We start from the raw sequence: 16,278 nt of genomic DNA on the forward strand, positions 1-16,278 counted from the left end.
AGGGGCAAATGGACCTTGGCCTTTATTGCAAGAACATTAAGAGTTTAGAAACAAGGAGTTTTGTTACACTTGTTGGTGAGGCTTGGAGTAATGTGTACAGTTCTGATGTCCTTACCTAAGAAAGTATAATGGCAGCATTGGAGGTAGTTTAAGAGATTCACCAGGTTAATTCCAGTTTCCTCTTACATCTCAAAGACGTGCAAGTCAGGAGGTTGATTGCCCCTAACATGTAGATAAATGACAGAATCTGAGGTGGGGTCGGGGTGCATGGGTTTGGGAGAATGCAAGCAGTATTGGTTTAATGGAGGATGGATATATGAAAAGGTTGACTGTCGGTGTGGACTCAATGGGCCAAAGGACCTATTTCTGTGGTATCTCTCTCCATTACTCTATATGAGCCTAGCCATTTAAAACCAATGTATATAGAAGTTTCTCCGCACAGACTGGTAAACCTCTGCAGTTACCTGCCCCAGCAAGTTGTGGAGGCTACCTCATTACAAGCATCTAAAGGGGAGGTAGATATAGTTTTGAAAGATTGAGGGACTGAGGGTTATGGGGAAATGGCACAGAGAGGAGATGAGGCGTAGAACACATCAGTCATAATCATATTAAATGGTGGGTCAGGTCTTATGTATTGACTGGCCTGCTCCTATTTTATTGTGCTTGCTGCAAGAGCAATCCAGAAGGGTCTCTTCAGTGCCCAGTGCGTATTAGTTAGAGGAAGCACCACTGCCTGTTAATAAAGCCTCTGATAACTGATGACTTAATGGCTTCTGAGGCTGAAGCAATGCTCAGAACCTTCTGACATCTCTTCTCATTTTGCAAGATTTCCTGCCTGACAATATCCACATGGTTCAAAAGTTGGCTGCTTAATTAGCATCTTCCCCCAAACAATCCCTACTATTTTTCTCAGTTCATAAACACAAGCCAGGCCCTGCTTGGTAAGGCGAGGGAATGCAAGGAATTTGATTTTTTAAAAAAGATGCTACATCTGCCATGCACAAGCACAACACAAATCCCAGAACTATGTGGAGAAAATAGGTTAACTGGGATCATGAGGTCATTGTAGTGCAAGCAGGTTACATTGAAAGATTAACTTGTACAATATATCTAATCTCCAGAGGGCAGACTTGAAAATCTCAAGACTTGCCTTCAGAAATAAACTCGATGACCATTTTATTAGATACAGAAGGCACCTTATAAGGATACATTCATGGTGTTCTGCTACTGCAGCCCATCCACTTTGAGGTTCAACATGTTGTGCATTCAAAGATGCCCTTCTGCACACCACTGTTGTAACATGTGGTTATTTGAGTTACTACCACCTTTCTGCCAGCTTAAACCAGTCTGACCATTCTCCCCTGACCTCTCTCATTAACAAGGCTCTTTTATGCATTGAATTGCTGCCAAGTGATTGGCTGATTACATATTTGCAGTAATAAGGTTTACGGGTGTACCTAATAAAGTGACCACTGAGTGTAGGTGGATGAGTATGCCAGAAAGCTTGACAGATATCAAGGATGGAATAGGAGCTCAGCTCCAACCTTGCACAGGTCTTTGGAGCTCATTGTATGTTGCTTTGAAGTGGTGGCTAAATTCAGCTCAATGTTCATAAGTTAAGTGCAGCACCTCTGCTTCAATCACAGTAGAGTAGGTCACCAGTGCCTTACTCTTGAAAAAGCTCAGGACACTGCCATCATGAGTTTGTATTATGATAGGACATCAGCCAAATGTCCTCTATCAAATTGCCAGGGCAGCTGATGCACTGTCTTGGTGAAGTAGTGCAGGGTGCAATGATGCTCATCATTACAGAAAGAAGAGACCAGATATGGATGCGTATCTGGAGCTCTCTCTGCTGAAGTTGGGAGATTTCAATGGATTATTTCACAATGCAATTCTCCTCAGACTGCTGGAATTAAGAACATGGTTCCCAAAAGACTGTGGAGGACAGACTCTCCTAGCCACACCTCGTACTCCTTGTACTCATTTGACCTCCCCTGACATTCACTTTGCTTTCTGGCTCTGCCCTCCTGCTCCCGGTGGTGCTGGAGGTCCAGCAGGACCACTACAAAGCATTAACTTCTAGCAAAGAAAAGAGATAAATAACCATAATCATCTAGATTTTTATCAGTTGTATTTATTTGTAGTTTCTATGCAGGAAGAGGAATGGAATTCATGACCAGCAAATGAACTTTCAGCCTTCTCACTAGTGCTTTGAGAATACTTATCCCAGGCTAGATGTCAGACAGACAAGGCATCTGCAAAGGACAATTTGATTCTTATAAGGTATAAACATTACTCGTAAGGCCAATGTATCATCAACTTTGTCTCTAACTTCCACCGTGCCCTTAAATTTACTTGGTCTATCTCTGACACCTCTCTCCCCTTTCTTAATGTGCTATTCCAGTCTCTGGAGACAGACTGTCTACTGCTATCTTTCACAGACTGTCTGCTGACTCTCACAGCTATCTTAACGAAACGTCTTCCCACCCTATCACTTGTAAAAATGCTTTCTTCCTTTCTCAGCTCCAATGACTTTGCTGCATCTGTTCTCAGGATGAGATTTTTCAATCTAGAACATTGAAAATGCCCTCCACTGCCATCACTGCCGCACTCATCTGCATCTCCTCCATTTCCCGCACATCAGCCCTTACCCCATCGTCCTGCTGCCATAACTAGCATAGGATTCCCCTTGTCCTTATCACCCCACGACTTCCAAATCCTACCACCAAACACATCTTTCCTCTCCTCAGCCCCCCACCACTTACAGCTTTCCACACAGGGATCACTCTCTACATAACTCCCTTGTCCACTCATCCCTCCCCACTGATCTCCCTCCTGACACTTATCCCTGCAAGTGGGACAAGTGATACACCTGTCTCTAAGCATCCTCCCTCACCACCACTCAGGGTCTTAAAAGTCCTTCCAAGTGAGGTAGATTGGGGGATGGCTTCATTGAGCACCATTGCTCTGTCAGCCACAAAAAACTATTTTCCTCATGGCACCCCATTTTAATTGCACTTATTCTGACTTCTTCCTCCTTACTTTCCAGTCCTGATAAAGGATCTCAGACCAAAACATTGACTATTTATTTTCTTCCATAGATGATGCCCATCTTGCTGAATTCTTCCAGCATTTTGTGTGTGTTGCTCAAGGCCAACATTTATTATCCACCCTTAATTCCCTGAAAAGGTAGGGGTGAGCTGCCACCTTGAATGACTACAGTCCAGTGAAATTTCCCCAATCAGGGTGGATAAATCCCCAGGGCCTGACAAGATGTTCCTTTGGATGTTGTGAGAGCGAAGTGCAGAAATTGCCAGGGATATTTAAATCATCCTCAGCAACAGGTGAGGTACCAAAGGATTAGAGGATAGTCAACGTTGTTCCATTGTTTAAGACAGGCTCTAAAAATAAACTAGGAATTATAGGCCAGTGAGCTTCACATCAGTAGTGGGAAAGTTATTAGAAGGTATTCTATGGGACGAGATATACTGTACGAGTATTTGGATAGGCATGGTCTGATAAGGATGGTCAACGTGACTTTGTGCGTGGTAAGTCACTTCTAACCAATGTTATAGTTTTTTGAGGAAGTTAGCAGGAAAATTGATGGAGTGGATGTAGTCTAAGTGTACTTTAGCAAGGCCTTTGACAAGGTCCTGCATGGGAGGTTAGTCAGGAAGGTTCAGTCACTTGGCATGCAAGATATAACCATATAACAATTACAGCACGGAAACAGGCCATCTCGGCCCTTCTAGTCCATGCCAAATGCTTACTCTCACCTAGTCCCACTGACCCACACTCAGCCCATAACCCTCCATTCCTTTTCTGTCCATATACCTATCCAATTTTACTTTAAATGACAATATCGAACCTGCCTCTACCACTTCTACTGGAAGCTCGTTCCACACAGCTACCACTCTCTGAGTAAAGAAGTTCCCCCTCATGTTACCCCTAAACTTTTCCCCCTAACCCTCAACTCATGTCCTCTTGTTTGAATCTCCCCTACTCTCAATGGAAAAAGCCTATCCACGTCAACTCTATCTATCCCCCTCATAATTTTAAATACCTCTATCAAGTCCCCCCTCAACTTTCTACATTCCAAAGAATAAAGACCTAACTTGTTCAACCTTTCCCTGTAACTTAGGTGCTGAAACCCAGGTAACATTCTAGTAAATCTTCTCTGTACTCTCTCTATTTTGTTGACATCTTTCCTATAATTTGGTGACCAGAACTGTACACAATACTCCAAATTCGGCCTTACCAATGCCTTGTACAATTTTAACATTACATCCCAACTCCTATACTCAATGCTCTGACTTATAAAGGCCAACATACCAAAAACTTTCTTTACCACCCTATCCACATGAGATTCAGGGAACTATGCACCATTATTCCTAGATCACTCTGTTCTACTGCATTCTTCAATGCCCTACCATTTACCATGTATGTCCTATTTGGATTATTCCTACCAAAATGTAACACCTCACACTTATCAGCATTAAACTCCATCTGCCATCGTTCAGCCCACTCTTCTAACTGGCCTAAATCTCTCTGCAAACTTTGAAAACCTACTTCATTATCCACAACACCACCTACCTTAGTATCTTAGATGAGGTAGTAAACTGGAATATATTACTACCTTAGAAGAAGTAGTAAACTGGATTTGACAATGGCTTTGTGGGAAAAGCCAGAGAGAGTGGCAGTAAACGGTTGTCTCTCTGAAAGCCTGTGACTAGTGGAGTGCCACAGGGATTGGTGCTAGGTCCATCATTGTTTGTCATCTATATGAACTATCAGGATGATAATGTAGTTAACTCAGGGGTTCCCAACCGGGGGTGCCAGATGGAATTTCAGGGGGTGTGACAAAGAGTGGCTTGTGTGCTTGAGTGGCGAGTCACGAGCCATCACTCAGCCAGTTGCCAGTGTGACTTGAGAAGTGGTAGTAACGTTTGTCCCAAGCACACCCCAGTCTCCCGCTGCCTGAGTCGAGAGAGACGTAAACTCACTCCAGTCTCCCGCTGCCCGAGTCAGCGTTGAGGAGTCTCATCAGTGTTACCTGGGAAGTTACAGCTCAGAGTTGAGGAGTCTCATCAATTTACTGTTTACAATTTTTTCTGAATAAATTAGAATCTAATTGCTCAATTTATATTTGCACTTAATGCACTGAGTTAAAAGCTTATTTCTTTAAGTTCAATTTGTTTACCCGCAGTACTGTATGTGGTTCAATTTGTGGTTCAAAAATTAGAAATTAGACTTCATCTTCAAATGTGATATTACTTTTGTAGGGGGTGCAAACATTAATCAAACATTTCCTAGGGGTGTGGGGCATAGAAAAGGTTGGGAACCACTGAGTTAACTGGATTAGCAAATTTCCAGATAACACCAAGTTTGGAAGTGTAGTGGACAATGAGGAAGACTATCATGTCTACCTGGACCAGCTGGAAAAATGAACCGAAAAATGGCAGATTGAATTTAATGCAGACAAATGCCAGCTGTTGCACTTTAGCAGGACCAAGCAGGGTAGGTCTTGAATAGTGATTGGTAGGGCACTGCGGTAGAACAAAGGGATATGAGATACAGGTCCATAAATCATTGAAAGTGGTGTCACACGTTGATAGGCTGTAAAGAAAGCTTTTGGCACATTGGCCTTCATAAATCAAAGTATTGAGTATGGGAGATGGGATGTTATATTGAAGTTGGGATGTTGTGTTCAAGTTGTCTCAGAGATTGGTGAGGCCTAATTTGGAGTATTGTGTGCAGTTTTGGTCACCTACCTACAGAAAGATGTAAGTAAGTTTGAAAGAGCACAGGGAAAATTTAAAAGGATGTTGCCAGGTCTGGAGGACCTGAGTTATAAGGAAAGACTGAATATTCTTTAGAACGTAGAAGATTGAGAGGAGATTTGATAGAGATATACAAAATTAAGAGGGGTGTAGATAGGGTAAGTGCAAGCAGGCTTTTTCCACTGAGGTTGGGTGGGAAAACTAGAGGTCATGGGTTAAGGGTTAAAGGTAAAGTTTAAGGGGAACGAGGGGAAACTTCTTCACTCAGAGTCGTAAGAGTGAGGAACGAGCTGCCAGCGCAAATGGTTTGTGTAAGCTTGATTTCAACATTTAAAATCAGAGAGGAGTGACATATGAAGAGAGGTTGGATCAATTAGGCATATAGTCAGTGGGGTTCATTAGAGTGAGAGTTAACCTCAGAAACCAACACAATTTCAAAGGGATTGGACAGATTGGATGCAGGAAGGATGTTCCTGATGGCGGGCAGAGAGCAGGGTTAGTCACAAAGAAAGGATAAGGGATGTCAGTTAGCACTGATGTGAGGAAAAATTCCTTCTCTTGGAGTGTGGTGAACCTGTGGAATTCTCCACCACAGAAAGCAATTGAAGACACTCCATTAAATATATTCCAGAGTTGGATGTTGTTCTTGGGGCCGTAGAGAGAAAGGTGGAACAAGGGGAGTGTTGATAATCAGTCAGGATCATAATGAATGGTACAGTTGGTTTGTAGAGTTGAATAGCTTATTTCTGCTCCAATTTTCTATATTTTTGTTTAGACCTATCAATGATTAAGGAATGGTTCTATATTTCCACATCAGGATGGAATGTAGTCACAAAATGCTGGAATGGGATCAAAAAGCAAACTGCTGGAAGAACTCAGTGGGTCAAGCAGATTCTATGGAGACAAAGAGATGGTCAAGGTCTTGGGTTGTTTCAGGGTATGTACTTGAATGGAAACATGCAGGTGGTGTTTCCATGGCCCTGCTGCCCTTGTCCTTGGTGGTAAGTGTCACACAGGTTTTAGCAGGGGTGGGGTGCTGTCAAAGAAGCCATTGTGAATAAATGTGTCTTGTAGATAGTAAACATTTCAGCCATAGTGCAGTGGTGGTGGAAGGGGTGGTGTGAATATTCAGATAGTGTAAGTGTTTCTCAAAGTTGTTGGAGCTGTGATGATCCGGGCAAGTGGCAATATCACACACTAGTCTTGTACTTTATAACCAGGCAGCATTGATATTAAATCCAGTCATTTTTCACCTTTCTAGTAAAATTCAGCTCTTTTCATTCACTTAACTAAAAAAAAACAAACTGGGCTTCAATGAGGGGATTGTTAGAGTCTTGACAACTCCTTCTACTTGGATTAGAATATACCTGGATAATTTTCCACATTGTTGGCTAGAGGCACAAATGGTTCAGTTATACAGCTGGGATGTTGTCTGTTCTCATTGTGTTTGCTGTATCCAGTGCTCTCAGCTACTTTTGATATCACATGGAGTGAACAGCCACTGTGATAACAAAAACAGAAAAATCCTGGAAACCTTCAGCATCAGGATGCATTTGTCGAAAGAGAAACAAAACAGCATTTTAGATTCAGGACCATTTACTAGAACTGGGAAAGGGAATCTCTGTTGGAGGGTTCTTCACCTGAAATAATAACCCTATCTTTCTCCCGCCACAGATGCTGTCAGTACTTGTAGCCTTATTTTTAGAGTACACATGTATTGCTGATGTTACACATGGAGTCTTGTGTTACAGCTTCACCAGGCTGTCACCTCATCATGGTTAGACATGCCCAGCACTGTTCTCATCATGGCTTTGTACTGAATCAAGGTTTGTCCCCTGGCTTGATGGCAATGGTAGTGAAAGATGTGCTAGCCAACAAAATTATGAATTGTAATAGAGTAAAATCCGGATATTGGCATAGTTGATAGCACCCTTATTACACCTTGCAGATGATTTTTGAGCCACTAGATTTATTACAACCCTATCCCACTGAGTCTGTGGTAATGGAGGAAGCCCTTGTTGTGAAACGGGACTTTGCCTCCACAAACATTGGTAGTAGTCACACATATAGATATAGTAATAAGCAGATCCATCTGCAAAATACAAATCAGCAAGTATGAGGTTAAGTACATTTACCCCTCAACCTAGTTTATCTGTCCAGTTTGGCAGCTATGAGTTTAAGAATTTGACCAGCCTGGTCAGTGGCAGTGCTACACAGACACTTTTGGTGAGGAATTAAAATGGCCTACCCTACTGAACTAAACACTTGTCCTCTGCCCTTACCATTTGCAATGTTTCTTCCAAGTCCTATTCAATATGAAGAAATACCATTTCACCAGATGAGGTGGAGGTAGTTGTGTTAATCAGGATTAGGCCCATGTTGACCTGATGCTGTAAGGTCTGAAATCTTGTTGAGAATTCCCAAAGACCACTGCTGTTCCTAAATAATTAAAAGTCAACACAGGCTTGAACAAAAAGATTTTGCTGGATGAAGTTACGAGAGCAGTTTGATGAGATAGCCAATGTGGAAAGACAGTCAACATTAACTTTGTGGGCATTCAGAAATCTTTGGCAAGATACAATGTCAGAGACTTCTGGGGTCGATAAGTAGCTATAGAAAGTTTCAAACCAGATAGAAGGGAGAAAATTGAGAGCAAGGATAAAAGGCAGCTTCATATAGACAATGGAATGGATAACAGTATAACACAGACTCAGTTAAGGAAAAACAGCTGTTCATTGATTAATTAGACAGAAATTAGTGTTGACATTTTGAACAACTCCAAAACGGGTCAAAATAAATAATTTGGAGATGGAAAAAAATTGGCAAGAAGACACGTGATAGTGCAACAGATGAAGATACAGCTACATAGTTTAAGACAATATAATAAATACTGAGGTGTATATCTCTGACACTTCAAATGAAGGGGGCCAAATGACTGTCCTAGAGTATTCCACTGCCACTGTGGGAGTTAATACCATGAGGTACTCGAGTTACGCTGAGTGTTTAGGGTTATTCCAGTGTCATAGTGAGTGGCCAATTCAACCATTTGGGTTGTGGAAACAACAATTTTTCAGCAAGTCATGTGAGGTATAACAGTGTAACAATGTATATCATTTGGAGTTTCATTGTCACAATTAGTGCTGTGGGAGATTCCAAAGTCAGATCGAATGCAATGAGAAAGTACACACAAGCAACCACAGCCAAGTGATACAACTATGTCCCAATGAATGCTGTGGGATATTAGTGTACTATTGTGCACTATGGTGATGTCCCAATGTCCCAGTATATACTGTGTGGTACTACAGTGTAACAATGTGGTATTCTTTCTGCTAGTGAGAGTCGTGGATGATTATAGTGTGACGATGAGAGTTATGGGATATCCCAACATCACTGGCAGCATCAGGGGGTATTACCATACAATGTGTATTCGAGGGCATTTCAATCTCCCAGTAACTGTCATGAGGTATTACAGTGCAGTAATGTGCTATAGAACATTGTGTTCCCTTGAATGTTGTGGCAATTCACAATGTATCAATGAGGACTGTACGACTGCCCAGTGCAACAATGCCCCATTGAGTGTAACACCTGCCATGGAATGCTAAAATATAATAGTGTTGTGAGATATTCCAGTTACAGTTCTGGGGATTACAGGTAACAATGAGTGAAGTGGGAAATTCCATACCCTGCTGAGTGCTAGCAAGTATAACAAGAACAACAATGAACATAATGGGGTACTTCAGAGGGTATTAAAAGTTATACTGCATAGACACAGGCCTTTTTTACTCAACTCATCCATGCTGAGAAAGTTGCCTACCATTTGCCCATGTTTGGTCCATATCCCTCTGAACCTTTCCTATCCATGTACCTGTCCAAGTATCCTTTAAATTCTGTTATTGTACCCACTCTACCACTTCTTCTAGCAGCTCATTGCATATACCCACCACCCACTATGTGAAAAGCTTGCCCCTCAGATTCATTTTACATCTTTCTCGTCTTTCCTTAAATCTATCCCCTCTAGTTTTTGATAGTCTATGCCCCAATGAAAGAAAGAGAAGGATTATCTTTATTTGCCACATGTATTTGGTGAAATTCATTGTTTGTGTCAAATCAAATCAGCGAGGATTGTGCTGGGCACCCTGCAGGTGTTGCCACGTTTCCAATACCAACATAGCATGCTCACAACTCACTAACACCAACTCATATGCCTCTGGAATGTGAGAGGAAACTGGAGCAGTCAGAAGAAACCAACGTGGTCACAGGGAGAACATACCAACTTCTTGTAGGCAGCAGCGGGAATTGAACCCTGACCTTGCAATGGCAATATAAAAATGTAATGGCAATTGCACTAACAACTACATTACTGTGCCACCCCTCAGCCTTTTACATTCCAGGGAAAAAAGTCCCATGCTATCTAGTCTCTCCTTGTAACTCAAGGTTTTCAGTCCCAGCAACACCCTTCTAAATCTTTCCTAGACCCATTCCAGCTTAATCACATTCTTTCTATACCTCAGTAACCAGAAATGCACACATTATTCCATGTGATCTTACCAACAACTTGTACAGCAGTAGCACGATGTCCCAATTCCTCTACCCATTGCCCTGACTGACATCAAATGCCTTCTTCACCACTCAGTCTACCTGTGTCACAATTTTCAGGGAAACGTGTACAGTACTTGTTCTGTGAGGACTCTGTTCTATAACTCTCCCCAGTGTCATTCACTATGCAAGTCCTGCCCTGGTTTAACTTACCAAAATGCATCAGTTCACACTTGTCCAAGTTAAATTCCATCTGCCATTCCCAGGCTCACTTCCCCAGTTATCAAGATCCTTTGTGACCTTAGACAATCTTCTTCACTGTCCACCACATCACCAATTTTAGTCCACAAACTTACCAACAATGCCACCTACACTCTTATCCAAATCATTCATGTTGATGGAAAACAACAGTGGACCCATCACTGATCCCTGCAGCACACTGCCACTCACAGGCCTCCAATTTGAAGAAACAACCCTCCACTACCACCTTCTGAATTCTACCGCCAAACCAATTTTGTAACCAACTGGCTAGCTCACCCTGAATCCCATGTGATCTAACCTTCTGGACCAGTCTACCATGCAGGACCTTGTCAAAGGCCTTGCAAAAGTTGCTGCAGACATCTACTGCCCTGCTCTTAGCAATCCTCTCAGTCAGCTCATCAAAAAATTCAATCAAATTCATGATATTTGACTACCCACACAGAAGATCATACAGACTACCCCTGATCAATTCTTGTTTTTCCAAATACCGGTAAATCCTGATGTTAGGCTCGACAGCCTGTAGTTTCCTGGCTTGTCCTGGCAGCCATTCTTAAACAAAGGCCACCCTCCAGTCTTCCGGTATTTCACACATATTTAACAGTGATACAAATCTCTTGCCAGGGCCCCTGAGATTTTCCCATCCAAATGAAGGGTTCCAACATGACATGTCGACTATCCATGTATTTTCATTGATGCTGCCTTACTTATTGAGTTCTTCCAGTGTTTTGAGTGTTGCTCAAGAACCCAGCATCTGCTGTCTCTTGCTTCTCCAGCAATTTCTTCCCTACCTTCCTCACAATGTCCAAAGATAACCATGGTCAGGTCCCGGGGATTTTTCCACCCTTTTCAGACTGGGGCTCACTCACCAGTCCAGCCACCTGTCCAGCCTCATTTCCCAATAAGAGCTCAATGTTACCCCCTCTCTAGTAGGACTGGCTTGAGAAAACTTTCCTGGGCAGACTGAACAAATTCTGGCCCATCCAAGCTGATGGCAGTTCCAGTCATTATTACAAAAGTTAAAATTTAGTATGACATTTTATTACTGTATTATTTATTATTTTATTACTATAGCAATAGCAAATCCAGTTAATGAAATACTGAGTGTGGTAGGAAATGTCTTTATTGAATCCGGGCATCCACCTTCACGTTTTTGATTATTTGTATGGATTGCTTATATTAAAAGCAAGAGGATAGTGAGGGATAAAATTGGTCCCTTAGAGAATCAGGGTGGTCAGCTATGTGTGGAGCCGAGGGAGATGGGAGAGATTTTGAACGATTTCTTCTCTTCGGTATTCACTAAGAAGGATATTGAATTGTGTAAGGTGTGGGAAACAAGTAAGGAAGTTATGGAACCTATGACAATTAAAGAGGTGGAAGTACTGGCGCTTTTAAGAAATTTAAAGGTGGATAAATCTCCGGGTCCTGACAGGATATTCCCCAGGACCTTGAGGGAAGTTTGTGTAGAGATAGCAGGAGCTCTGATGGAGATCTTTCAGATGTCATTAGAAACGGGGATTGTGCTGGAGGATTGGCATATTGCTCATGTGGTTCCATTGTTTAAAAAGGGTTCTAGAAGTAAGCCTAGCAATTATAGACCTGTCAGTTTGACATCAGTGGTGGGTAAATTAATGGAAGGTATTCTTAGAGATAGTATTTATAATTATCTGGATAGACAGGATCTGATTAGGAGTAGCCAGCATGGATTTGTGCGTGGAAGGTCATGTTTGACAAACCTTATTGAATTTTTTGAAGAAGTTACAAGGAATGTTGATGAGGGTAAGGCAGTGGATGTAGTCTATATGGACTTCAGCAAAGCCTTTGACAAAGTTCCACATGGAAGGTTAGTTAAGAAGGTTCAGTCGTTAGGTATTAATGCTGGAGTAATAAAATGGATTCAACAGTGGCTAGATGGGAGATGCCAGAGAGTAGTGGTGGATAATTGTTTATCGGGATGGAGGCCGGTGACTAGCGGGGTGCCTCAGGGATCTGTTTTAGGCCCAATGTTGTTTGTAATATACATAAATGATCTGGATGATGGGGTGGTAAATTGGATTAGTAAGTATGCCGATGATACTAAGGTAGGAGGTGTTGTGGATAATGAGGTGGGTTTTCAAAGCTTGCAGGGAGACTTATGCCAGTTAGAAGAATGGGCTGAATGTTGGCAGATGGAGTTTAATGCTGAGAAGTGTGAGGTTCTACATTTTGGCAGGAATAATCCAAATAGAACATACAGGGTAAATGGTAGGGCATTGAGGAACGCAGTGGAACAGAGAGATCTAGGAATAACAGTGCATAGTTCCCTGAAGGTGGAGTCTCATGTAGATAGGGTAGTGAAGAAGGCTTTTGGAACGCTGGCCTTTATAAATCAGAGCATTGAGTACAGAAGTTGGGATGTAATGTTGAAATTGTACAAGGCATTGGTAAGGCCAAATTTAGAATATTGTGTACAGTTCTGGTCACCGAATTATAGGAAAGATATCAATAAATTAGAGAGAGTGCAGAGACGATTTACTAGGATGTTACCTGGGTTTCAGCACTTAAGTTACAGAGTAAGGTTGAACAAGTTAGGTCTCTATTCATTGGAGCGTAGAAGGTTGAGGGGGGATTTGATCGAGGTATTTAAAATTTTGAGAGGGATAGATAGAGTTGACGTGAATAGGCTGTTTCCATTGAGAGTAAGGGAGATTCAAACGAGAGGACATGATTTGAGAGTTAGGGGGCAAAAGTTTAAGGGAAACACGAGGGGGTATTTCTTTACTCAGAGAGTGATAGCTGTGTGGAATGAGCTTCCTGTAGAAGTAGTAGAGGCCAGTTCAGTTGTGTCATTTAAGGTAAAATTGGATAGGTATATGGACAGGAAAGGAGTGGAGGGTTATGGGCTGAGTGCGGGTAGGTGGGACTAGGTGAGATTAAGAGTTCGGCACGGACTAGGAGGGCCGAGATGGCCTGTTTCCGTGCTGTGATTGTTATATGGTTATATGGTTAATTGAAATAATAAAACTTTGGCTGTTAATTCCCACAGTTCATCAATACACAATAATAGACAATGTTAGTATTATTAGCTTAGTCCTGAACCGCACAAGATACGTTATTTATAAGAGTCATGACCTGCCCAAGGGCACACTTCAGAAAGAGCCATTGTTCAAGAGTTCAAAAATAAAGAATATGGGAAAGTGCCTCTTTGTGGAACTATTGGGGAAGCTGCCTAGGGGAAGGTACACGCTGTCCACACAAAAGATATGAAGGTATAGTGCAATGGGGGCCACCTGAATGAGGTGGAAAAAAGAAGAAATCCATTTTGTGAGCCTGCCTTCTTTGACTTAGTATTAAACTGGGGTGCAATTAATAACCACAAGAGTATCTACAGATGTTGGTAATCCAAAGCATCACCCAAAATGCTGAAGGAACTCAGCAGGTCGAGCAACATAAAGAAAGGGGAAAAAGCCAGAATAAGATGAAAGCGGGAGGGGAAGGATTCCCCCACCTTTTGAAGGGTGAAGGATCTCAGCCCGAAATGTTGATGACTGTTTATTCCCCTCCATGGATGCAGCCTGTCCTGCTGAGTTCCCCAGCATTTTGGAGTGTAATTAAGCTAAGATTCATGCAAGCACCCTGCCAGTCAGCAAAAGAGGATGTATAAAGACAAAGATACCAAGAAAGAATCAGACCATAAGGGAAGAGAGGAGAGACAGAGAGGATGTAAAGGGAGTGTACATTTGGACATTAAACTTGTGCTGATCAACTCAAGAAGAAAAGCATCAACTACTGCTGACAGTGAAGACCAGATTGTAAACTCAGAGGCTGATAATCTACTTCAGTCATTATCAATAACAGTGCAATTATTATACCTCTACCCGGGCAGCACGGAAGAGTATCAGTTAGCGCAATTGATTTACAGTGCCAGCTTTACTGTCTGTAAGGAGTTTGTATATTCTCCCAGTGACTGCATGGGTTTCCTCCCACATTCCAAAGATGCATGGTTAGGGGAAGTTGTGGGCATGCTGTGTGGGCACTGTAAGTGTGGGCTCCCAGCACAAGCTTTACTAATTTGATTTAATTTGACTCAAACAACGCATTTCATTATGCTTTGATGTTTCGATGTATATGTTCTGCAAGTATTAAATATTCTGAGATATAACAGTGGCAAAGTGAGTAACCCCGGGACATTACATTTCCAATGCATATAATGGGTAATAGAGACTCATATTACAATGCAAGTGAATGACAAGTCATCATGGTAAATGAGCAACAGGAATTACTGTGGTTAGGTAAGAAACTAAAGAGACAGTATCCCTCTTTCTTTGTTTACCTAGCTGACATGACAAATCTCTGGCATAGTTTCCCCTCATTGATCCCACTTGGTAACCTCAGTGCTACCGATGGTTTAAAGAAATATCGCTAGTATCTGATATCTATTTTGGGTGTCTATTTATGACTTGATAGCATGAATTTATCAATTCCTTTGAAGCTTGCAAGCTCAATGTGAGATGTTTTAGGAAAATATTTTAGCTACGTTCAGTGAATAATAACACTAGGAATTTTGGCTTCTGCCCCAAATCCATGCTATAATACATTTGCAGAAAACGTGCTTTGCGGACTCTCCATGGTAGAGAAAAGATGCATCTTTAAAACATAAAGATGCCTTCACTACTCAAAGGTTTTGAAGTAACTTGATATTTTGAATCAACTGCGATCTGAGGAGGCAGTAACTGAACTGGAACGTTATTTATAATCTCACTTAACTGTACACTGGCAAACCATTGCTTCTGCAAGCACCTTGTAATTTGCAAAGAAGGAGCAAACAACAGAAATACTGTTAGTTTTTTTTGTATGCTTTAACAGTAGTGCTTATTTAACATATCGGTCAACAAAAGGGATAATGTCTCTTTCAGGAGTTTCATAGATGCTTTATCTCGTGTCACTGGCACATGCCCCTAGCATTTCACTTACCAGTGTGTATCTTCTCATGTCTCTGCAGTAGGTACTTCTGGATAAATCGCATGCTACATTGGGTGCACTGATATGGCTTTTCACCTAAAAGCAAAACAAAATCCAAATTTCTCCTCAGCTCACTCAGGATATAAATCCTATAATTATTTCTTCTCAGTCTAGCAATCTAAGCTATCAATATTGGATTTGTTTTAAAGGCAGGCTGCAAGCGACCCGAGATACATTCATGCTCTGAAGCTCCTCAGTTGAACATAGCTCCTAAGAGAAGGAATTTAAGTAGTGAGACACTATCCCATTTTGTTGCTCTAGTAAAACTCATCCTCAACTATCACCAAGAATATTGACAGCACCTACAAAGGGCTCCTCCAAAACAATGAGGGATTCTGAAAGCAAATATTGTAGAAATCATTCTAGACTTTTTCAAATGCTAGCAATGTAACGCAACAAAGCCACACATTAATCACCCATAACCAAGAGCCTCCAAATACCTTGCAATTTCTCATTCTAACAAAAGCCAAATTGTTGCTTAAAACTTGAAGGCAAACCTGGGGTGCAATAATACATTATCTATTGAAGTTGATAGGCAACTTGAGAGTAAATGCTTCCATTTGACACCATTGTAAAACAGGAAAAAAAACTGTTCAGAAATGAATGGACTAAGTATTCCAAAAGCCAAAAGTTATGAACCAGAGGATGCCTTGTACAAACTCAATAGTGGACACCTTTGGGACATCCTTTTTGGGCTGAC

The 16,278-nt window shown here is 41.7% G+C and overlaps 1 protein-coding gene across 5 annotated transcripts in view; it reads right to left on the reverse strand.

Annotated features, from left to right (window-relative positions):
* The window catches only part of LOC132384731 (zinc finger protein 148-like), a 108,339-nt gene that overhangs the window by 30,972 nt on the left and 61,089 nt on the right, over positions 1 to 16,278 (reverse strand). For 4 of the 5 annotated variants that reach the window (XM_059956146.1, XM_059956147.1, XM_059956150.1 and 1 more), the window contains one exon: positions 15,531 to 15,614. The exons of the other annotated variant lie outside the window; for it this stretch is intronic. In XM_059956146.1, coding sequence (XP_059812129.1) covers positions 15,531 to 15,614 — 84 coding nt within the window. The remainder of the gene's footprint in view (positions 1 to 15,530; positions 15,615 to 16,278) is intronic. 5 annotated transcript variants of the gene reach the window in all.

Source organism: Hypanus sabinus, chromosome X1 (genome assembly GCF_030144855.1).
Source record: "Hypanus sabinus isolate sHypSab1 chromosome X1, sHypSab1.hap1, whole genome shotgun sequence".
Classification (NCBI taxonomy): domain Eukaryota; kingdom Metazoa; phylum Chordata; class Chondrichthyes; order Myliobatiformes; family Dasyatidae; genus Hypanus; species Hypanus sabinus.